Source organism: Phyllobates terribilis, unplaced genomic scaffold (assembly GCF_046119375.1).
Source record: "Phyllobates terribilis strain yellow unplaced genomic scaffold, ASM4611937v1 Scaffold_5__5_contigs__length_657084704, whole genome shotgun sequence".
Taxonomy (NCBI): Eukaryota; Metazoa; Chordata; class Amphibia; order Anura; family Dendrobatidae; genus Phyllobates; species Phyllobates terribilis.
The window spans coordinates 201,282,943-201,307,545 of record NW_027362765.1 but is presented as its reverse complement, the minus strand read 5'-3'; the positions used below and the strand labels follow the sequence as shown (position 1 = coordinate 201,307,545).

At 43.6% G+C, this 24,603-nt stretch overlaps 1 protein-coding gene across 2 annotated transcripts in view; it reads right to left on the bottom strand.

Moving 5' to 3' along the window:
* Positions 1 to 14,325: 14,325 nt before the first annotated feature.
* CPNE1 (copine 1) overlaps positions 14,326 to 24,603 on the bottom strand; it is a 62,266-nt gene continuing 51,988 nt past the window's right edge. For both annotated transcript variants that reach the window (XM_073683717.1, XM_073683716.1), the window contains exons 13-16: positions 18,745 to 18,796; positions 18,122 to 18,255; positions 16,815 to 17,051; positions 14,326 to 15,983 (exon numbers count right to left, since the gene is read on the bottom strand). In XM_073683717.1, coding sequence (XP_073539818.1) covers positions 15,867 to 15,983; positions 16,815 to 17,051; positions 18,122 to 18,255; positions 18,745 to 18,796 — 540 coding nt within the window. In that variant the 3' untranslated portion in view covers positions 14,326 to 15,866. The remainder of the gene's footprint in view (positions 15,984 to 16,814; positions 17,052 to 18,121; positions 18,256 to 18,744; positions 18,797 to 24,603) is intronic.

The window sequence follows — 24,603 nt, the reverse complement described above, 5'->3', positions numbered from 1 at the left end:
CTGGAGGTGGCCGAGCTCCGTCAGCACGTGAGTAACTGTCCTGGAGCACATTTCTTGGAGCCTAAGGTATGTTTGCCGGATTTGTTTTTTGGTGAACACCGAGAATTTTTTTCATTTAAAAATGCTTGCTTATTGTATTTTCGTTTGAGACCTAAGTCCTCTGGGGATGAATCCCAGCGCGTAGGGTTCATAATGTCACTTTTGCGCAAAGAGCCTCAGGAGTGGGCCTTTTCTTTGCAACCTAGTGATTCATGCTTCAGATCAGTGGATAGTTTTTTTTCTGCTTTGGGACTATTATATGATGATCCTGACCGTGTCGCATCAGCTGAGACTGAGTTGAGACGTCTAAAACAAGGATCAGGTAATGTGGAAAAATATTGTACACATTTTCGTCGTTGGTCCACTCAAACAGGGTGGAACGATTCTGCTCTGAAAAGTCTATTTCTTGCTGGGCTCAGTGAAAGGGTTAAAGACCTGCTAATTGCTTATCCTACACCTGAAGATTTGCAACAGGCTATGCAATTAGCTATACGGGTGGATAGAAGACTGCGTGCTAGGGTTAATGAGAGCAAATCCTCTGCTATGTCAGTTTCTGGTTATGATAATGTGTGTACTAACAGTGGTGAACCGATGGAGATTGGATCGGTGGCACCTCGCTCTCAAGAAAAAGACCGTCGTTTTTCGCAAGGCTTGTGTTTCTACTGCGGAAAATCTGGTCATTTGATTAAAGGCTGTGAGCTTCGTATGAAGAAAGAAAAAAAAATGGTCAGTCACGCCCGTATTGCCTGTTTAAATTCCAAGGGTGTATTTTTAGCTGCTTCCACGATTGCTCAGGAAAAATTAATGGAATTTCGGGTGTTTGTTGATTGCGGGTCTACACTGAATGTAATTGATGGGGGATTCGTGGAAAAACTCAATTTAAAACCTGAACCTTTGTCATCCCCCATTGCTGTGGTTTCTGTGGATGGCTCCCCTTTGAAGAATATTACTCTCAAGGTCAGTGAATTTCCTCTCACTATTAATGGTGTTCACCATGAGAAATTGGATTTGGTAGTGTTGAATAACTTGCCTTCTCCAGTAATATTGGGTTTGCCCTGGTTAAAATTTCACAATCCTGTACTGGATTGGTCTACCAGTGAAATTAAATCCTGGAGCCATAAATGTTATGACAAGTGTTGTAACGGGCGTATTGCAGCTTTGGATAGGGGAGAATTGCCTGTTCCTATTCAGGATTTTTGGAGAGTTTTTTCTGAGAAGGAATCGCAGGTTTTGCCTCCCCATAGAGACTATGATTGTTCTATTGAATTTGTCCCTGGAGCGACTCTTCCTAAGAGTCGTTTATTTAACCTTACTATTCCTGAGAGGAAGGCTTTGGAGGAATACATACAGACAAGCTTGGCCGCCGGTCACATTAGGCCCTCTAAGTCTCCTGTGGCGGTTGGATTTTTTTTTGTAAAAAAAAAGGACGGCGGTTTACGTCCTTGTCTGGATTTTCGTGAGATTAACAAAATTACGGTACGCAATCCTTACCCACTGCCATTGATTCCTGATCTGTTTAACCAGTTATTGGGGGCCAAGTGGTTCTCTAAAATTGACCTTAAGGGGGCATACAATCTGTTGCGCATGAAGGAGGGTGATGAATGGAAGACTGCTTTTAACACTCCTGTGGGTCATTTTGAGAATCTGGTTATGCCTTTTGGTCTCACTAATGCTCCTGCATTTTTTCAGAATCTGATTAATGACATCCTTAGACCTTTGATCGGTAAAAATGTGGTTGTGTATTTGGATGACATTTTGATTTATTCGCCAGATCTGGAGTCTCATTGGCGGAGCGTGCGTGAGGTATTACAGTTATTAATGGACAATTCGCTTTTTGCTAAGCTGGAGAAATGTGAGTTCGCTGTACAGAGAATTAGTTTTTTGGGCTACATTATCTCCAGCAAAGGTTTTGAGATGGATCCGGTTAAGGTTCAGGCTGTGCAGGAATGGCCTAGGCCTATTGGTTTGAAATCGATACAGAGGTTTTTGGGTTTCGCCAATTACTATAGAAAGTTCATAAAAAATTTTTCTAGTATTGTCAAACCTCTGACTGATCTCACCAGGAAAGGTGCTGATGCGGTTCAGTGGTCTTCTGAGGCCATTGAAGCTTTTGTGTATCTCAAGGAGAGGTTCACCTCTGCTCCCATCCTTATGCAGCCTGATGTTACTAGGCCGTTTTTGGTTGAGGTTGATGCTTCCTCTGTGGGGGTTGGCGCAGTATTGTCTCAGGATAACGGGGATGGATTACATCCCTGTGCCTTTTTTTCTAAAAAATTTTCGGAGACTGAATTGAATTACGATATTGGTAATCGGGAATTATTGGCTATTAAACTCGCATTTGAACACTGGCGCCACTTCTTGGAAGGTGCGGAATTTCCCGTTCAGGTTCTTACGGATCATAAAAATCTGATATATCTTGATGCTGCCAAGCGCCTGAATGCCCGTCAGGCTAGGTGGGCACTGTTTTTCTCGCGGTTTAATTTCTCCGTTACTTACATCCCTGGTACTAAGAATGTTAAGGCGGATGCCTTGTCTCGCAGTTTTTCTCCCATAGTCGGTGCTGAGAAAGAGGAAAACATTTTACAAGAAGGTGTTGTGATAGCTGCTTTAGACTCCGTTTTGGAAGATGAGATTCTTAAAGCTCAGGAGAATGCCCCATCTAACACTCCTCATGGGAGGTTGTTTGTGCCTGAGACCTTTAGGAGAGATTTGTTTGTTGAGTGTCACGAATCTCGGTTGGCAGGTCATCCCGGAATCTCTGAGACCAAGAGACTGGTGGGTCGCAGTTTTTGGTGGCCTGGATGGCAGAAGGAAGTCATTAAGTGGGTGCGCCAATGTACTATATGTGCTAGAGCTAAGTCCTCACATACTCCTGCTGCGGGGTTGCTTTGTCCTTTGGAGGTCCCCAGTGCTCCTTGGACACATTTGGCTATGGACTTTATAACTGACCTTCCCCCCTCTGAGGGTTTTACTGTCATCTGGGTGGTCGTGGACCGCTTTAGCAAGATGTGTCACTTGGTTCCCTTCGTCAAACTGCCCTGCGCTAAAACTCTCGCTAAGGCCTTTGTCAAGGAAATTGTCAGACTTCATGGCGTTCCTACTGACATTGTTTCTGATAGGGGTCCTCAGTTCGTGGCTCGTTTTTGGCGTGCCTTTTGTGACAGGTTGGGAATTCATTTGTCGTTTTCGTCCGGATATCATCCTGAATCTAATGGCCAGACAGAAAGGAAAAACCAGGATGTTGAGCAGTTCTTGCGTTGTTTTGTGGCAGACAATCAAGAGGGGTGGTCTGAGTTTCTGCCACTTGCCGAATTTGCTCTGAACAATCATACATCTTCTTCTGCTGGTTGTTCGCCTTTTTTTTGTTGTTCTGGGAGACATCCGTCGTTTGGGTCGTTCTCCAAGTTGGGATCTGCCGTGCCTGAGGAGGAGAATTTTTCCGGTGATTTGGAAAGAGTTTGGACGGATGTGCGTGGTAATCTTCAGGAGGCCAACAGAAAATCTAAAGACTACTTTGATAGGAAACGACAGGAGGTTTTGTTCGCTGTTGGTGACATGGTTTGGTTGTCCTCTAGGAATCTGCGGTTGAGGATTCCTTCTAAGAAATTGGGTCCCAAGTTTGTAGGGCCCTTTAAGGTGCTTCAGGTTGTCAACCAATCTGCTGTTAGGTTGGAGGTTCCTACCTCCTGGAGAATTAATCCGGTCTTTCATGTCTCTCTGTTAAAAAAAGCTGTTGTGTCGGATGGTGACGCCTCTGCCTCTGTTCCTCCGGTGGTGGAGGACGGGGAATATGAAATTTCTCGCATCCTTGACTCTAGACGGTATAGAGGTAGTTTGCAGTATCTTGTGGCCTGGAAAGGTTTCGGACCCGAGGATAACTCTTGGGTGAGGTCAGATGATGTTTCCGCGTCCAGACTTATCAGAGCGTTTCACAGGAGATTTCCTGATAAGCCTGGTCCTAGGGGATCCGGAGGATCCTCTTAGAAGGGGGGGTACTGTTAGAACCTTGCTGTTAGGTTTTTTTTCCTTTGCTGGTCACATGACCTTGTTGGCCTATTTAGTCCTGCTCCGCCCTTCTGGCTTTGCTGGACTTCATTGTATATCTACTTTCTAGCTAGCCTGTGCTCTGTATCTAACTCTGTTAGTTTGCTTGGTCTACGGACCTCTATGTTCTATCTATTTTGTTTGTTCGTCTGTCTGCTACTATTTCTGTTAGGAGGTGTCCCATATTCCTCCCAGTCCTTAGTACTTGTAGGGATTCCCTCCCCACATCTATAGGTCTTCGTACAGACTAGATTAGGACTTTAGCAGGTCTGATCGCAGGATCAGGTTCCCTGTTACATCGTAGGGATTCAGCTGAGTCTCATAGTAGGGACAGATCTCCTCTCTTTCCTTAGCTTTGGTAGCAGAACATAACAGTGCTAAACTACGGACATGAGTCGTTTGCATCGTCTGCTGACAGGTGTTTGATCCCGCGCATTTATTTTGCTCCTAAGTTTTCAAATGTTGGCAAAGCAAACAACCAAAAATGCACACACTACACTAAGGGGGCGCCCGAGAGAAAAAAGTACGTATACTTAAAAGGTAGGTGTACCATATGGACTATTTATACGTAGTTTGGACTTTAGGTACTAGTTGGCGATTATATTGATAGATGTCATCAGCAGTCGATGCGGCTAGTGGGAGGAGTCTGTTTTGACGCATTGGCGTAGACTGCCTGGACTGCCAGTCAGGCCAGCTAAGGCAGTGGTCCCCAACCTTTTTTGCACCAGGGACCGGCTTGAAGCAAGATCATTTTTCCATGGCCCAGCAAGGAGGGGGTGGGGTGGGCGGGGCTTTGGTCATATGGGGGCGGGGTAATGGAGGGATTTGGAGTTTAGTGCATACTTATCATATAGTGTAGACCAGGTCCCCGCCAGGAGCTATGCCAGGAGCCCCACATAATGTACTGTGCCAGGAGCCGCATCACTGAGGCCCCATCATGCCCTGCAGCAGGACAGGGCAGCTGTCCTGACAGCTGCTGTTCAGCTGCATTTACTTCATCCCAGGGGCGGACACAGACTGTAGTGGGCCCCTGTGCAAGAAATTTTTGGGGCCCCCCCCCCCGCCCTTCATAAGGCAACAAAGTTATGTAAACATAACCCCACATGTGCAGCTCACCCCCCGTGCATCTCTCATCCACCCCCCGTGCATCTCTCACCCCCCCCCGTGCATCTCTCATCCCCTCCGTGCATCTCTCATCCCCCCCCGTGCATCTCTCATCCCCCCCCGTGCATCTCTCATCCCCTCCGTGCATCTCTCATCCCCCCCCGTGCATCTCTCATCCCCCCCGTGCATCTCTCATCCCCCCCCGTGCATCTCTCATCCCCCCCCGTGCATCTCTCATCCCCCCCCGTGCATCTCTCATCCCCCCCGTGCATCTCTCATCCCCCCCCGTGCATCTCTCATCACCCCCGTGCATCTCTCATCCCCCCCCGTGCATCTCTCATCCCCCCCGTGCATCTCTCATCCCCCCCGTGCATCTCTCATCCCCCCCCGTGCATCTCTCATCCCCCCGTGCATCTCTCATCCCCCCCCGTGCATCTCTCATCCCCCCCGTGCATCTCTCATCCCCCCCCGTGCATCTCTCATCCCCCCCGTGCATCTCTCATCCCCCCCCGTGCATCTCTCATCCCCCCGTGCATCTCTCATCCCCCCCGTGCATCTCTCATCTCTCCCCTCCCCCATGTGCATCTCTCATCTCTCCCCTCCCCCCATGTGCATCTCTCATCTCTCCCCTCCCCCCCATGTGCATCTCTCATCTCTCCCCTCCCCCCCATGTGCATCTCTCATCTCTCCCCTCCCCCCATGTGCATCTCTCATCTCTCCCCTCCCCCCCATGTGCATCTCTCATCTCTCCCCTCCCCCCCATGTGCATCTCTCATCTCTCCTCCCCCCCCATGTGCATCTCTCATCTCTCCCCTCCCCCCCATGTGCATCTCTCCCCTCTCCCCCATGTGCATCTCTCCCCTCTCCCCCATGTGCATCTCTCATCTCTCCCCTCCCCCCATGTGCATCTCTCATCTCTCCCCTCCCCCCATGTGCATCTCCCATTCCCCCCACTCCTAGTTAATTGTATTTAAAAAAAAAATAAAACTTGTTATACTTACCCCCATGCGATCCCTGCAGAATCCTGGCGCTCGTCCAAATCGCTGACACCAGGTTCTCCTGCCTTCCGGTCATGTGACGGCGCCGTCACATGACCGGAAGTCAGAGGAATTAGGAGATGTCCTGGACCCGGCGCTTTGCATGGGGCCGGGGGCCCCATGAGGAGAGAGACGCACAAGAGGGGGGCTCCGAGGGGGCTCCTACCGGCCGGGCCCCATACTGGAGTCAGGGCAGTCATGCCCTGATGGCGGCCCTGCTGGAGGCTGGAGGGGCCCCCTCTCCCTCGGGGCCCCCGTTCAATGAACCGGCTGCACGGGCAGTAGTTCCGCCCCTGCTTCATCCTGCTTCAGGACCTGTGGTGACATCACAGTTATGTACCTTGATGTCATCACAGGTCCTCTACAGGTCTACCCTGCGGGAGTCTAGAACAATGGGCAGCATCCACCCCACACAGTGTGCTCTGAGCCACCGCAGACCAGAGCACACTGTCAATGTTTAGTGATTGTCTGTGGCGGTGCCGCGGACCGGCTGAAAAACCCCAACGGCCCGGTCCTGGTCCGCGGACCGGCGGTTGGGGACCTCTGAGCTAAGGCAAGGGAGATAGTATCTACGTTTTTAGCATATCGACGCGCGATTAGAATATTTTCGAGGTAGGTCTCTACTGTTTGCATGCTTTATCATGTGAGCCATTGCTGTTATTTTGTATATTCATTAGATTCATTGTTCCATGAGGTTTCATGAATGCAAATAGAAAATAGGAGGTTTTTAGTAAATTTTTTGCCTAGGTTCTAAAGTGTTAGGCGCTGGGAGGTAGGTATATTGTTTTGATTTTCAAAAATATTGGAAACATTGGAAATTGTTAAAGAAATTTGTGTTTTTTGTCTTAAAAGTAAAATCGTATTATATAATGTTCAGATAACAATTTTAATCGGCGCGTTAACTTTTAGTTAAATGCTGTGTGTTGTAACGAGTCATGGCTGATAAGAAGAAAAAACTTTCGGGGTTTCAGAACCGTAAAAGAAAAGCTGAGGAGGAGAAATCGCTTTAAAAAATCAAAGGGTCATTTTTAAGATATCTAAGCAATAGAAATGAAGACGCGGAATTCCAAACGTTGGAACAACAGGCTTCTGTTGCCTCGGAAATATCGAATGTGGAAATAGAATTTGTTTCTCATGCTGAAAATAGTGAACTACAACCATCAATATCTGGTGGTAGATCTGATCAAAGTACCAGTACTGACATGGAGGCTGGTACATCTATAGAAATACTACGCAAAGACTATTCGGACGATCCCGCTACGTGGACCGTAATCAATGATGACTTACGCCTAGATGTAGTAAAACTCGGCCCCACACAAGTTAAAGATTTCGATTTTCCTTTGGACACTAATCGTAGAAGATTTTCTTGTGTTCACTATAAACGTCGTCTTGTCAATGGTGAAAGTCTTGAACGCAATTGGCTAACGTATTCTATTCAGAAAAATTCAGTTTTTTGTTTTTGCTGCACGTTGTTTCCAGACTCATCACTTCAACTAGGAATCATCAAACGCTCAACCTTAGGTACTGATGGTGTAAATGACTGGAAAAACATATCTGCTATTTTAGCCAGCCACGAAAAAAGCAAAGATCACATGATTAGCTTTCAAAAATGGAAGGAACTCGAAAATAGACTTAAGATGAACAAGACCATTGACGAAGAACACTTACGCAAAATTGAAGAACAAGAAAAATACTGGCATCAAATTTTAGAAAGGTTGATAGCTCTAGTGAGGGTACTAGGTACGCAAAACTTAGCGCTCCTTGGATCAAATGATGCATTGTTTGCATCTAATAATGGGAACTTTTTGAAATTTGTGGAGTATTTGGCTATGTTCGATCCCGTCATGTGTGAGCACATTCGGAAAATCCGGGACAAAGAGATTCATGTACATTATTTGGGAAAAACAATACAGAATGAGATGATTCAACTGCTAAGTAATGGTATTCAGGAAAAGATTCTTGACGATGTCAAAACTGCAAAATACTTTTCTGTAGTGCTGGATTGTACTTCTGACGTGTCTCATGTTGAGCAAATGACTATCATTGTTCGGTTTGTTTCCACATCAGAAGACAAAAAGTTTGAAATTAAAGAGCACTTCTTGGGATTCATTCCTGTTTCTGATACAACTGGAGGTGGTTTGACAGCCGCTGTCTTGAACAAATTTGAAGAACTGTCACTCTCTGTGGACAACTTACGAGGGCAAGGCTACGACAATGGGAGCAACATGAAGGGAAAAAACATTGGACTACAAAGACGAATTGTGGACATAAACCCACGTGCATTCTTTGTGCCTTGCAGCTCCCATTCTCTAAACTTAGTCCTCAACGATGCCGCTAAATGTTGTTTTGGAGCGACAACTTTTTTCCTGTTGGTTCAAAATCTCTACGTATTTTTCTCTTCGTCAACTCAGCGTTGGGAAGTACTCGTGCGTCATTTGCCATCTCTGACTCTAAAACCCCTAAGCGAGAAAAGGTGGGAAAGTAGAATTGATGCTCTGGCCCCCCTCCGTTACCAATTGAGCGAATTGGACCTAGCAGAAAATATTAGTCTCACAGGAAGCTCCGGAAATGTCTCATGGCTAGAAGCTCAAGGTCTTGCTAAACAAGTTGGAACCTTTTCTTTTGTTACATCTGTTCTAGTATGGTTCAACATTTTGTACGAAATCAATTTGACAAGTAAGTTACTTCAGTCACAAGAATTCGATTTAGCTGCTGCTTCTCAACACCTTGACAAAACAAATAAATATCTGCAATCATTAAGAAGCGATGAAGAGTTTGAGAAGCTGTTAGTTGATGCGAGGGAAATCGCAGAAGAGCTTGGCATACCAGCTAATTTTGAGTCAAGTTCTGCGCCAAAACGTTTAAAGAAAAAAAACAGACAGTTCTCTTATGCAGGGAAAGATGAGCCCATAAGAGATGAGAAACAGAGTTTCAAAATTAACTTTTACTTTGCGATCTTAGATACTGCTATAAATTCAGTTGATGAGCGGTTCATTCAGCTGAAAGAAATGGAATTGAAATTTGGATTTTTGTACCACATCTGTTCACTTGAGGGAAAACCAAGCAAATTTGTTCTGGATAAGTGTAAAGCTCTGGAAAAGTCTCTTACACACAACGAAGTAAAAGACAATCGATGCCATAGAGCTATGTGGTGAACTGCAGGCAATGTCAAGATGTGTTCCAGAAGATTCATCACCAAAAGACGTTCTTGAACTTTTGCTTAAATCTGACTTGAAAGAAAGTGTCCCCAACCTGGTGGTGGCTCGAAGAATTCTTTTGACTCTGCCTGTGTCCGTGGCCTCAGGAGAGAGAAGCTTCTCAAAACTAAAGCTAATTAAAACATATTTAAGGGCAAATATGACGCAAGAGAGGTTGGTTGGGTTGGCAACAATTTCGATAGAATCTGAAGTTGCTAAACAAATTAATCTCGGTGACTTAGTGTCATCCTTTTCAAAAAAAAAAGGCAAGGAAACAAAAATTTTAATTACTTATGGTCGTTTTTGTTTTGTGTTATTGATTACTTTGTATATATTGGTCCTATACAACGTCTCAGAAGATTAAAGAGTTAGGAGAGAGTTAATTAATCATTGTTGTTGTGGTTTATTTTGCTCCTAAATTTATATCCCAAGTTTTCATCTACTGCCAAGAATAGTAGGGGCGCAACAAAATAGTTTCGCCTAGGGCGCCGTAATCTCTCGGGCTGGCCCTGGCTATTATGGAGGCCTCCAGCAGGCTCCTGAGTGCTATGGTAACCCATTGATACCCCAATTCATTGAAATGCTGCTGTCATAAATTGATAGCGGCATCTAAATGGTTAACAGCAGCGATTGGAGCTCAGCTTCAGACTACAGCTGTTAGCTGGCATCTACCAGCCCAATCCACACATGGAGACTCAAATAGGACATATATTTACATCCTTTTGTGCAAAGAAGATAACATTGTGGCAGGAATGTACTACATCAACTATTGGTCTATATAATGTACTACTGTGTACATATTACTATATTGTGTATATATTATCTTACGGTAAGTATCAGAACATTTTTTTATACAAGTGTTAGTACTGCGTCTGTAGATTTCTTAGAACCAATGATTAAGGTTGTAATTATGATGTCATATTTTCTCCTACCAGATACGACTCTAGAAAAGTCTGTCTGGACAAACTATGGTAATTTAAAGAAGCACTCCTCCCATAAAAGTTTTTATCCTCTTAATATATTGGAGTCATCATATTATGTAGCACTGTGTGGTTACAATTGCTCATTTTGCCTTTGTACCCAACTAATTTTTCTGTGTTCTATGTAGAAGCAGGAAGTCTCTTGTCCCTGCATTTGAGAGAGATTAGACATTCTATGGGGCAGTGCAGATCTGCAATTTTTCTGATTTTGATTCGGCATAAGAAAACAATAGCAGAATGCTGCAAGAGCATAATTGGACTGTGTGTACCCATGCAACTCTATGGGTTGTCAGTCCGATGTACGTGCACAGAAACAATGGAGAAGATGGAAAAATTAAACGTTCTCCATCTTCTCCACACCGATGTTGCAATTCTCTCAGATTAGAGTAAAATGACACTCTGCTCAAACTCTGACATATTTTGAGCCAAGCGTCATTAGCATAATGAAACCCGATTCTCTCAAATGAGAGAATCTAGGGCAGTGTAAGCAAGCCCTTAAGGCCATGTGCACACGTTCAGTATTTGGTCAGTATTTTACCTCAATATTTGTGCTCGCACTCATCAACATAAATAAGATGTTGTTCCTGAAAAGAAGGACGAGTGTCATGCGAGAGAAATGCGATTTTTATCAAGTAGCATCCGTATGACATGCGTTTGCAATCTGTATGCAATACGTTTTAATATCAGCTTTTACATAGTCATTCGCTTTCATTTACAGCTAGTTTAAGTAATAAAGCAATCTTATATATAGATAGGATAAATAGGATAGATGTCCCGTAGATATTTAATGTCACACGCCCCCTACATATAATAAACTAGCACCCTTTATTGCCTTTCATGTGGCACTAAAGGATGTTTAGCCTCTTTAAACCTATTAAATATATACATATTTTTTTAAATGGCGTGGGATCCTCCTTATTTTTACTAACCAACTGAGGGAAAGCATACAGCTAGAAGCAGATATTAATAAGCTGGGAAGATCCATGGATAGTGGCTCCTTCCCAGAATAATAACAGCTCACAGCTGTCTGCGTAGCCTTTACTGGTTATTAAAAAGGAGGACCCCCCCCAAAAAAAAAAGAACATGGGGTCCCACCTATTTCGAATAACCAGCAATGGCTAACCAGACAGCTCCGGGCTGATATTAATAGGCTGAGAAAGGGCCATGGATATTGTTCCACTTCCAGACTAATAACACCAGCTCTCAGCCGCCCCAGAAATGGCACATCCATTAGATGCGCCAATTCTGACGCTTCGCCTCATCCCACTTGCCCTGGAGCATTGGCAAGTGGGGTAATAGTTTTGGGGTTTATGTCAGCTGTTTTATGTCCGCTGAAATCAAGCCCAGGTGTTAGTAATGGAGAGGTGTCTATCAGACATTCCTAACCCCATACTCAGAAGTAATATAAAGACACACTGAGAAAAAAGTCCTTTAATTGGGGAGGGGACATAAAAAAAAAAAAACACACACCCACGCACACACACACACACACCATGACCCTCTTTTACCCATTTATTCCAATAGAAATCAAAAATCACCTGTCCGCCGTAATTCCATAATGAGGAGCGTCGTGGGACGTCCCTCAACTCTGCTACATCCGAATGGTATGCTGACATATGAGAAGAAAAATGTGACCACTCAGCGCGTCAGCTGGAACACAGGGAGTACTGGGAGAACCTGTCTGCAGTGTTGAGCGGTGACGTCATTAAGGTTACCGCCAGTCACGGTAACCTCTGTGAGCCGGCCAGCGCTGAACTTTATTAACCTTACTGACGTCAACGCTCACAGCGTGAGAAATTTCAGCAGTTCACAGGCTGGCTCACATAGGAGCATTGTCCTGCTCCCCAGGCAGCAGCTGATCTTCCTGCTGCTCAATGTCTGCCATCACTCCTCTCTACTGGATGGGCTGGGAAGCACCCTGATAGAGGGCCAGAATAAAATTTGGAGGCACTCCTATCCTAGCACTTGGTCAACTGACCTCCCGCGTGGCCAATAGAAACATCCCCATAATTGGAGGGGGAAACATCCCCCCCCTACCCGACGTCGCACGCCCCCGGCGTGTCTCTGGCAGTGACCTCCATCCCGGAAGCGCCGCATTCTGAGCACGTCCGCCGGCTCCCAAGCCGCGTCACCTACCGAGTCACCCGCTGGCACGGACCGAACTTCCTGTTAGCGCAGATGGGGAGGGAGGAAGGGGGGGGGTGTCAGTATCCCGCAGTCTTGGCCACGCGCGAGCGGCCGACCCCAGGCAGGGGACGCTGCTGCTACCCCAACGCACACGGAGCAGATCCCCCGAGCTCTACAGTGGCGTCTCCAGGGAATCCAGACCGACCGAGGAAGAGAAGATATCCCTGCCTAGACCAGCAGGCCTGGCCTGGGACAGGAAGCTTTCTTCATTCTTCAGCATTAGGTAAGCAGGGTTCCCATCAAGGACAGGAAACCAAACTGAAGCGAGAGAGAGGTGCCGCCCTTTTTAACCTGAAGGTTTCCTGTCCTTGGTGGGCAGATCCCCTGTCTCGTGGTGCTGTCATGGGTGAACTAATAAAATTGTGGTTTTCTTGAAAGATGCAGAGTTTTTCCTGTACCACTGCTTGAAGAAAGTATCTTCTAAAAACTGGCAGTAGGTTTGGGAGTTGATTTGAAGTCCATCTTCAAACCAAAAAGGTCTAACTAGCTCCTCTTTAATAATTCTAGCCCATAGCTGTACCCAACATCCACCTGGGTGGTGTGAGTCAAAGTTGAGGTCAGCCTGTTACTGATCCAGCCACAGGCCCATCGATCTAGGAGTTACGCTCATCTAATCAGTCCATAAAACCTTTGTAAAATCTGTCTTCAGGTATTTCTTGGCCCAGTCTTGAGGTTTCCACTTCTGTGTCTTGTTCAGTGGAGGTCAGGTTTCGGCCTCTCTTACCTCAGCCATGTCTGGGCACTGCAGAGAGGTTGCCGATCTGGAATAGGACACATCACTGGAGGATAACGGGTTCCTGGTCACTTCACGTTTGATTCTTCTCAAATCTTTGGCAGTTAGTGTGCGTCTTTTTTTCTCTCAACAAGTCTTTCGTGACCCTCTTCACCATTTGCTTCAAAACTTTTGATGGTTCTATGATCACACCCCAATATCTTAATTTCAAGAGTGCTCCATCCAGGGCCCTCTACAGGTTTTCGTGGGCAAGTTTAAACACACCACAATTCATGATGCACAGATACCGCAGAGAAATATATAATATATATATATATATATATATATATATATATATATATATAGTTATATAGTTATATAGTACAAGGCCAAAGATTTCACTTCTTACATTACATGAGCAATATCTGTTGTGAATTCCACAATAGCTCAGAAACCGGCGAATAGCTCCATCCAGAATACTGGCCCCCATAAAATGCTATATATTTATCACACACACACACACACACACACACACCTCACTTCTCACCTGCTCACCTCTGGACTCCAGCGTTGCGAGAGTCTTCCTGCTCTGCGCTGTGACAGCTCAGGAGAGGGAGTGGTGGAAAGACGTCACCGCGCCCTCTGACCTGAGAGGTCAGAGGACACGGAAGAGACAGTAGCTGCTGCAGAGGCACAGGGAGAGGTAAGTATTGTGCCTGCTGCCGGGGCCCTGAGCGAGTGGGGGGATGGGAGGGGGAGCGGGCGCTGACACCGCTCACGGGTCCCATAGCGCGGCAGGGTGCCTGACGGCGAGTGAGCCCCCCCACCTGCTCAGGGCCCCGGTACTTGCCCGGGTGCTGGCTGTATTACTCTATAAGACTTAACAGTGATGAGCGAAAGTACTCGGATAACGTGTTATCAGAGTATCTTGGGTGTGCTCGGATAATATGTTCAAGTATGTGTGGCTGTTTAAGTCATTTGTATTATTCTTATTACACGGTTTACAACAAAAAACAGACCGTTAATAATGTTTACATATTTTATTAAGCACTTCTATGAAAAATAGAAAAACAAATTGGATACTACAAAATAAAAATAATCTGGATTATTCTAGCAGTCTACTTTATAGGTCTAGTGCCCGATCAGAGTACAAAGTGAACTTGCATAATACAAATGCCAAGTACTGCTGCATGTTACAATAAATGGATATATGAACAAACTGAAAAGGGCTAGATAGATAGATTTCTGAGGACTACAAGAAATAGTAAGTATGATTATAATTTTTTTTCTAATGTTAATTTAATAGCAAAAAAGGCACAAAAGCATTTCCAACTAGAGTTGAGTGCAGAAAATATGGCATATGCAGAAAATATTAGCCTGATTACCTTGGAGCTATATAAAAAGGCACATATCATTACAAGCCAATGCATAGCAAATTAAGGCATACAATAAAGTGTAATCTAACCCTCTTAGAGCGCATAGGATTAAGAAAAAGGCACCAGCTAACCACCATTGTGATATTCAGGTAAGATACGAGTAATTATATGTTGCTCAGTCCAATAAATTCGGATTTACCAATATCATTCCAGTTGCTAGATTTCTTGTACCGCTACATGAAAGAGTTAAATGAAGAGGCTTTTGTGAGCACCGTGTCTCGGATGGGCCAATCATAGATCAGTCATCTTATTTTGCAGCCATTTTTCAGACCCCTTACCTAACCTGTAGTATATAGTTTCAGTTCACAACCCTGTGGTTCAGCATGCAGATTCAATTTGGCTTCAGTAAAGAGATGTTTTGTAGATAAATCAGGCATGTTTTAGGATAGGCTCATAACTAGAAAGTCAATATCTGATTATCAGCCATTTCAAAATCTAAAAATGTATGTAATGAAATATGTAAATTAGGTTTTGGTCAATTAAATTTGTTTCCTAGATTGTTGGAATGCTCCTACCCCTCTTACATGGAAAACTCTTACTTTCATTTCTGAGTGCAACTACCACCACAAATGATGCCCCCTGGATCATTTTGGAGGATGAACTTCCATAGATGAGGTTTTTGGTCTTCTGCAGCCGTGGAATGTCGACATGTCTGACCTCTATTATATAGAGTAGCTGGAGCATGAGAAGCTTTTACTAAAACTGCTCCCGCAGCACTATGATGGGTGATATCCCTCAGTGGTTGTGTCATATTCGTAATGGACCATATTTGTTACTCCTAATCCATTGTGTAGATTAGAAATGCTGAGAAAAGGTTTTAAAATCGGTCCAGGATATAGGTTTCATTGTATAAATCATAAAATAAACCTCAACTTCCTGTGCGTGGAAAACCCAAATGATACCCTTTAGCAAAAGAAAAGCAAAATAGGCAGCACCCCGCAGCTTCAGTGTTATGGTAACTAGGAAAGTCCATTAAATGAAGATTGTTATTTTGTCGTTCTTGTACTGTAGTGGCAGGACAGATAATACCCTGAAAAAGTGTCTTAATAAAGATGATGAATGTAAGAAAATTCTGTATGGTAACTTCTCCTGGTTGTAGCAGCACATTACAAGTGGGGTCATCTGTATGCCTATGCAGTTTTCTGCTGTGGAGGATTCACGGGGGGCATTCCCAAAAACTTGAAATAAGAGACCAGCTGTTTAGGGATCTCGGCAAGAACGGCTTGAGTTAGCGCTTCACGTGGGGCCTGAAAAGTAGAGGAAAAAAAAGTGAGGTTTGCTTGAACAGGTAGCCATATGAGTGATCACAGTAAAAATTAACCCACCGACCTACAGTATACAGTCTGCATTTTATAATCGGAGATGGGTCTGACTGCAGCCAAGTGCTCTGCAGCTACACTGTTTCCATTAGGCAATGTTCATACATTTAGTAATTTACATCAGTATTTGTAAGCCAAAACCAGCTACAGCTTATGAATACTGAGGACTACATAACAGGAACTCATCAATTAGAGGACTATAGCGGAGATGGAGCACATAAATCATGTTTTATCAAAACTACAGCAAAAAGCCAGGTAAGAAAACACAGGGCTGGAATCAGGGGTCTCTAAACATTTTATGCTGCCCTCATATTGTGAAGCATAAACATGGTAACAGATTATCTTTAAAAAATTGTGGACAACACGCTAAGAAAACGTTTTTATAAAATGTATATGCAAAGATTTTTATTTAAAGACTATGTAAGTAAATCCTTACACTATATTTTATGACCAAACGTTTTGCCCAACCATGTAGTGTCCATTTTTAAAATCCGACATCACATGAACCCATGTGCCCAATCCAAAAAATAAAATCCACAACCTGTCCTGTTTTAGCCTGTAATTGCAGATCAGACCATTTAAGCCTATGGCAGTGATAAAAATAAAAGAATAGACATGGATGATAGCATTGGTCTCTGCATTTTTCATGAAGTTTTTTGTGGCTACACATGGTCATGTGAATGAAGCCAGAGTCCTGAAAATACTAATCGAGAAAATTCATTCCAAATACTGGAACTAAGGTATAAAATCTCAACTTACATTTTGGAATTGTCGGAATGGCACAAACTGGACAATGTCTCTGGCAGCAGGCTCCCCGCTGGAAGATTTCAGAACTCCATTGTCTCCATCAAGAAACTCCATGGCTTTAAAATCTGCACTTCCTACACCAATGATGATGATCGACAAAGGAAGCTTAGAGGCTTGCACAATGGCATTTCTGGTGTCATTAAGATCAGTGATCTCTCCATCAGTGATGATTAATAGCACAAAGTATTGCTGAGAGGAATAAAAAAAAGGATCCAATCATACATTTACTGGCAACATTCCATAGTTTTAACACATTAGTACAAAATATTTTTTTAATTAATATTAATCGACTACATAGAGCTGAAGAGGTAAATGTCTGGTTTATGTAGCACTTGTCTACTGCCCCCAGTGATTGTCCATTAGTCTGGGGTCTTAATACTCAGACCTCCAAATTGAATTGTGTCTGAATTAAGCTTAAGGGTTTGGACTCATTTTAAATTACTTCTGTTAAAGAGGTAATAAAGGATAACAGACACCAATGTTAAAAATTACTAAATCTTCTGCTAAAATATGTCCAATTGTTGCTCCTGAAGGACAAGCCGTCCACTCCCTGTTCATAATGGATCAACAGGTGCAGCCCATTCAGCAACAGAACGAACCACAGCCTTTTCCGGAGGACTTGTGTTGATCATATCGTCCAAATAAATTAGAGAATGTAAAGTAGCATTTAAAATTGTAAAGACAAAAATGCTTTCTTTCTCCTGAAACAGCACCAATCTGGTTTGGTACAACAGGTCACCATTGTTCATGAGTGGTATCTGGCAGCACCTCCAATTTGAACAGCAGTGGTACAGCTACTGAGAACTATGGCTCTGATTCATTACGATTGATTGGCGTTCTTATTGAGGGGCCATGATGAAGTCAGACCCTCCTGATTCATGAAGTGACGTACGCCACTTCATGAATCAGAAGCAAGGGATGAGTGGTGTGCACCTTGCCACAAGTCCTACTCCAGCCCCTGCAGAAATAAGATTTGTGTTGTAGGGAATGCGGCCACTAGGCATGAATTTAACAAGCAGCGGTCACCACACCTCGGTCCTGCCCCAGCGGAGCCCACTTCAGCAGAGCTGGGAGAAACTGCCAACTGTCACAATATTAAAGTGCAGCTCCGAGTTGTGCCAAAATTTTGCGACTTTTCAAAGCTGTTATGCCAGAATTCTGGCGTGAAAGTTTTGATGAATCAGGCTCTCTGGGTTTTCTCAGATAATCCCTTTAAAAGTGCAACAAAATTTTTTCTACAAATGTAATCATATACTTACAGATGCAGTTTTCTGTTGTGCCCCTGCAGCCGCAAACCTGGTCACATGGTTAATTATTGGAGAGAAGTTTGTTGGGCCATACAGACGGACCTGTGGCAAAGCTTGTCGGTATGCATCCACAATGCCTTGTATACCTGATGACAAATGCATTATAAAACAACGTCCTCAGTGGAAAATGTGTACACATTTCACCAGTAAATAAGCAGTTGGGGGATGTTTGTGTTCCTACAGGTCTCCGAAAGAAAGAATACTAAACCTACAACGAACTCTTAACATATATTTCCAGAGTAGCGAAGCTGGAACCCTTCGAGCCCCAGAGGAAGCTTTTTCCAAGCCTCATTTCCCCCAAATGAGCAGCCAATTTTATTACAACCACAATGCTGGGCTGTTATTGCAAATGCAAGCAAGATATAGCTGCTATAGATGGCGCCGGCCCCCACTTACTCTTCTTGGCCTGGTTGTAGTCATACGTCCTGTGACAACCTTGTATTACTATGTAAAATAATTGGCTATGTTCTTCCGGAGAGACATTTTTTGTCCTTTAGACAAACACAGAAAATTTGCATTTCTAGCCTCGAGTATCTATTCAACTAATGGTGGAATAATGCTTACGGGCATCTTACCTGCACAATAAGGATTGTTGGGGTTGAAGTTTAGGGCGAACTCATGGGATACCTGAAAGTTAAAGACAAGTTTTTAGTAAATGTAATAACTCAAAGGACAAAATGAGTATTAACCCCTTAAGCACAGAGCCACTTTGTAGGTTAATGACCGGGCCTCATTCTTCAAATCTGACCAGTGTCATTTTATGAGGTAATAACTCTGGAACGCTTCAATGGGTCCCACTGATTCTGAGACTGTTTTTTTTCAAGACATATTGTACTTCATGGTAGTAGTAAAATTTCTTCGATATGACTTGCGTTTATTTGTGAAAAAAACAAGTAAAAATTTCACAATTTTCAAACTTTGAATTTTTATTCCCTTAAATCAGAGAATTATGTCACACAAAATAGTCAATAAATAACATTTCCTATATTTCCCATGTGTCTACTTTAAATCTGCACAATTTTTTAAACAATTTTTATTTTTTTGTTAGGAAGTTATAACGTTTAAAAGTTGACCAGCAATTTTTCTTTTCCAACAAAATTTACAAAACCATTTTTTTTTTTTTTTTTTTTTTTTTTTAAGGGACCACATCACATTTGAAGTGACTGAGGGGGTCGAAGACAAAAAAGACTCAAAAAAGTGACACCATTCTAAAAAGTGCACCCCTCAAGGTGTTTAAGACCACATTCAAGAAGTTTATTATTAACCCTTCAGTTGCATCACAGGAACTGAAGCAATGTGGAAGTAAAAAATTAACATTTAACTTTTTTCACTCAAATTTTACTTTAGACCCAAATTTTTTTATTTTCACAAGAGTAACAGGAAAAAAATGGACACCAAAAATTAGTGTTCAATTTCTCCCGAGTACGCAGATACCTCATGCGTGGAGGAAAAACACTGAGCGCATGGCAGGGCTCGGAAGGGAAGGAGCATCATTTGACTTTTTGAATGCAAAATTGTCTGGAATCGAGAGCGGACAGCATGTCGCGTTTGGAGAGCCCCTGATGTGCCTAAACAGTAGAAACCCCCCACAAGTTTGGAAACTAGACCCCTCAAGGAATGTATCTAGATGTGTGGTGAGCACCTTGAACCCCCAGGTTTACATTTTCACAAGAGGAAATGGGTAAAAATGGCACCAAAATTTGTCCTCCCATATGTGGCTGTACAGTACGAAGCGCTATTTGCCTCCTTGAGCGCAGATTTTCCTAGAATAGTTTGCGGACTCCATATACACAGCCCCTAAGTGCAAGGCGAGCAGAATCCCCCCTCAAGTGACCCCATTTTGGAAATTATGCCCCTGCCAAACATGTGGAACCTAACTACGGTTTAGGCACACTGTGGAGCTCAGAAGGGAGGGGGCATTTGGATTTAGGATCGCAGAATTCGCTGAATTTCTTTTGGGGAGTGAGGAGCCATAGTGCTTTTCCAGAGCCATTATACTACCAGTAACGTGGAAGCCCCCTATATTTCCGATAACAGATGATGGAGCTGAGTGGGGACTTACTTTTTTTGTGGATTGAGTTAAAGCTTTTATTGGGAACATTTTACATAACATTTCGGATCACATTTATCCGGCGCTCTACGCTGAGCACTTATATCGGGGTTTCCATCTAAATCTCCGAGTGACGCGATTCACATGCAACCCCTGAGGGATCCATTCAATATAATGAAGCAGCAGAGTTACCCTGAACTCAGTCTGGCCTCTGTTCAGTGGTGTCCTTTTCAGAGGTACACAAAACTGTGGCTGACCACACTTTTATTCACTCCTAATAAAAAGAAGGACACCGTGGGATCACAGGCCAGACGGCATCCACGGTGTCTCATTACAAGGAATCTTCCGCTGGGGGTTCCGTCTGAATCACATATTTCAGAGACTTACACGGAAACCCCGGTGTAAGCGCTCGGCGTAGAGCGCAGGATAAATGAGACCCGAGCCTTACTGCGATCTTTGGGAGGCAGAATAAATAAATCAACAGCAGATGAAGAATTAGTTTTATCTATTTTTTATGCCATTCCTCATGTGCTATAAGGGAATAGACGACTTTATTCATTGGGTCAGTGCGATTACAGCGATACCAGATTTATATTGGATTTTTAGGTTTGGTTGCTGACACACACTAAAAGATTTTTTTTTTGCAAAAACTAGGTTTTTGTATTGCCATATTTTGAGAGCTATAATTTTTCCATATTTCGGCCGACAGTCATGTAAGGGCTTGGTTTTTGCTGGGACAAGTTGATGTTTTTATTGGTACCATTTTCAGGCACATGACATTTTTTGATCGCTTCCTGAGGAGGCAGAATGAACAAAAAACAATTCAGGAATGTTTTTTTTTTTAATGCAGTCATGTTTGTGGTAAAATTGATAAGGCAGATTTATTCTTTGGGTCAGTATGATTACAGTGATACCACATTTATATAGTTTTTTTGTGTTTTGGCGCTTTTACACAAACTTTTTTTTTTTTAGAAAAAAAATATTAATTTTTGCATTGCTTTATTCTGAGAGCTATAACTTTATTTTTCGGCAGCTTGTTTTTTGGCAGGACAAGATGACATTTTCAGCAATACCATTTTAATCTATATTAGTCTTTGATCGTGTTTTATTCCACATTTTTACAGTAGTATGATGATCAAGCATAGTTTGCTATTTTTGGGGGACCTTTCATGACGTTCGCTAAAGAGGTTAACTAGTGTGACATTTTTATAGATTTGGTTGTTCCAGACGCAGCGATACCAAATTTGTACTTTTTTTATTTTTAGACCTAAAAATGTGTATTTATTAGTGGAATATTTTTTATTAATTTTAAATATTTTTTCATTAGTTTTATAAAAATGTTTTCACATAGTCCCTCTATGGGACTTTCACAGGTATAATGTATTGCAATGCACTAGCATTGCAGTGCATTATACCAATACTGAAAGCTTGGTGACCCGGGGGTCACCATGGCAATGATAGTCATCGCTGAGGCATCGATCTGAAGCCAGAGCTCCCGTCCCACTGCCAACCTCCTGAATGTTGCGATCACTCTCGATCGCAGCATTTAGGGGGTTAACAGCCAGGGGCGGTGCGGGCACCGCTGCTGGTTGCTAGTGCAGGAGTTCAGCAACTGGCAGTCCCGAGCTCTTGCTCTGATTGGGCAGGGCTGATATTTCAGCATCCCCTGCGCGATCATGCTGTGATCTGTCAGTCAGATTGACTGGCCGATCACAGTGATCTGGGTGCGGGGACACTGCTCATGACGGGCTATGTCAGTCATTGGACAGAAAGGGTTCAGGCTCGGCACACCCGGGCAAGTGCTGGGGTCCTGAGCAGGCGGGGCGCACTCGCCGTCGGGCACCCCGGCGAGCTATGGGACCTGTGAGCGGAGAAGAGCGGTGCCAGCGCCAACGCCCGCCCCCCCCCCCCCCTTCTCCGTTTGCTCAGGGCCCTGGCACAATACTTACCTCTCCCCGTGCCTCCGCAGCAGGTCCTGTAACATTCGCGGCTGCTGCACTGTGACGTCTCAAGTCAGAGGGCGCAATGACGTCTTTCCACCGCGTCCTCTGCTTAGCAGTCACAGTGCAGTGGTGCCCGTAATACTGTATGTAGAATTATTTGCAATAGATATCCCTCATGTAATGTAAGAAGTGGAATCTTTCATAATATATATGATATATTATATCATTTAAAGATTATTGTGTATTTTCATGACTATGAAAATTGTACATTCACACTGAAGGCATCAAAACTATGAATTAACACATGTGGAATTATATACTTAACAAAAAAGTGTGAAACAACTGAAAATATGTCTTATATTCTAGGTTCTTCAAAGTAGCCACCTTTTGCTTTGATGACTGCTTTGCACACTCTTGGCATTCTCTTGATGAGCTTGGAGAGGTAGTCACCGGAAATGGTTTTCACTTCACAGGTGTGCCCTGTCAGGTTTAATAAGTGGGATTTCTTGCCTTATAAATGGGGTTGGACCATCAGTTGTGTAGTGCAGAAGTCTGGTGGATACACAGCTGATAGTCCTACTGAATAGACTGTTAGAATTTGTATTATGGCAAGAAAAAAGCAGCTAAGTAAAGAAAAATGAGTGGCCATCATTACTTTAAGAAATGAAGGTCAGTCAGTCCGAAAAATTAGGAAAACTTTGAATGTGTCCCCAAGTGCAGTTGCAAAAACCATCAAGCGCTACAAAGAAACTGGCTCACATGAGGACCTCCCCAAGAAAGGAAGACCAAGAGTCACCTCTGCTTCTGAGGATAAGTTTATCTGAGTCACCAGCCTCAGAAATCGCAGGTTAACAGCAGCTCAGATTAGAGACCAGGTCAATGCCACACAGTTCTAGCAGCAGACACATCTCTACAACAACTGTTAAGAGGAGACTTTGTGCAGCAGGCCTTCATGGTAAAATAGCTGCTAGGAAACCACTGCTAAGGACAGGCAACAAGCAGAAGAGACTTGTTTGGTCTAAAGAACACAAGGAATGGACATTAGACCAGTGGAAATCTGTGCTTTGGTCTGATGAGTCCAAATTTGAGATCTTTGGTTCCAACCACCGTGTCTTTGTGCGACGCAGAAAAGGTGAACGGATGGACTCTACATGCCTGGTTCCCACCATGAAGCATGGAGGAGGAGGTGTGATGGTGTGGGGGTGCTTTGCTGGTGACACTGTTGGGGATTTATTCAAAATTGAAGGCATACTGAACCAGCATGGCTACCACAGCATCTTGCAGCGGCATGCTATTCCATCCGGTTTGCGTTTAGTTGGACCATCATTTATTTTTCAACAGGACAATGACCCCAAACACACCTCCAGGCTGTGTAAGAGCTATTTGACCAAGGGGGAGAGTGATGGGGTGCTACGCCAGATGACCTGGCCTCTACAGTCACCAGACCTGAACCCAATCAAGATAGTTTGGGGTGAGCTGGACCGCAGAGTGAAGGCAAAAGGGCCAACAAGTGCTAAGCATCTCTGGGAACTCCTTCAAGATTGTTGGAAGACCATTTCCGGTGACTACCTCTTGAAGCTCATCAAGAGAATGCCAAGAGTGTGCAAAGCAGTCGTCAAAGCAAAAGGTGGCTACTTTGAAGAACCTAGAATATAAGACATATTTTCAGTTGTTTCACACTTTTTTTGTTAAGTATATATCTCCACATGTGTTAATTCATAGTTTTGATGCCTTCAGTGTGAATGTACAATTTTCAAAGTCATGAAAATACAGAAAAATCTTTAAATGAGAAGGTGTGTCCAAACTTTTGGTCTGTACTAATATTATATATATATATATATATATACACATTTATTTTTTTTTTCTCTGCGGTATCCATACATCATGAATCGTGGTATGTGTTAAAAGGGGCCCACAAAAACATGGAGCCGGCCCTGGGGTTAAAGGTGAGACCTTGTGGGGCCCCCTTCACACGTCAGTGTTTCCGGTACGTGATGTCTGTTTTCACACGTACCAGAGACACGTACACCTATTATAATCTGATAGACACCTCTCCATTACTAATACCAGGGCTTGATGCCAGCTGTGATTTTTTTTTTTTTTTTTTTTACAAAATCACAGCTGTTATTAACCCCAACTATTATTACCCCGATTGCCACTGCACCAGAGCAATCGGGAAGAGCCTGATTGCCTGTATTTTTAGGCTGGGAAGGGCTCAATATCCATAGACCTTCCTAGCCTGATATCAGCCCTCAGCTGTCTGCTTTACCTTTGCTGGTCATCAAAAATAGGAGGGACCTCACATCATTTTTTTCATTTATTTGGCTAATACATGTACAGTAAGCTACCCACACGTCACTAATTCTATATCTCATGGATATGTATTTATCTATTAGCTATCTCTTTGCACATCTTAAACACCTAAAAATCTGTCATTTCTA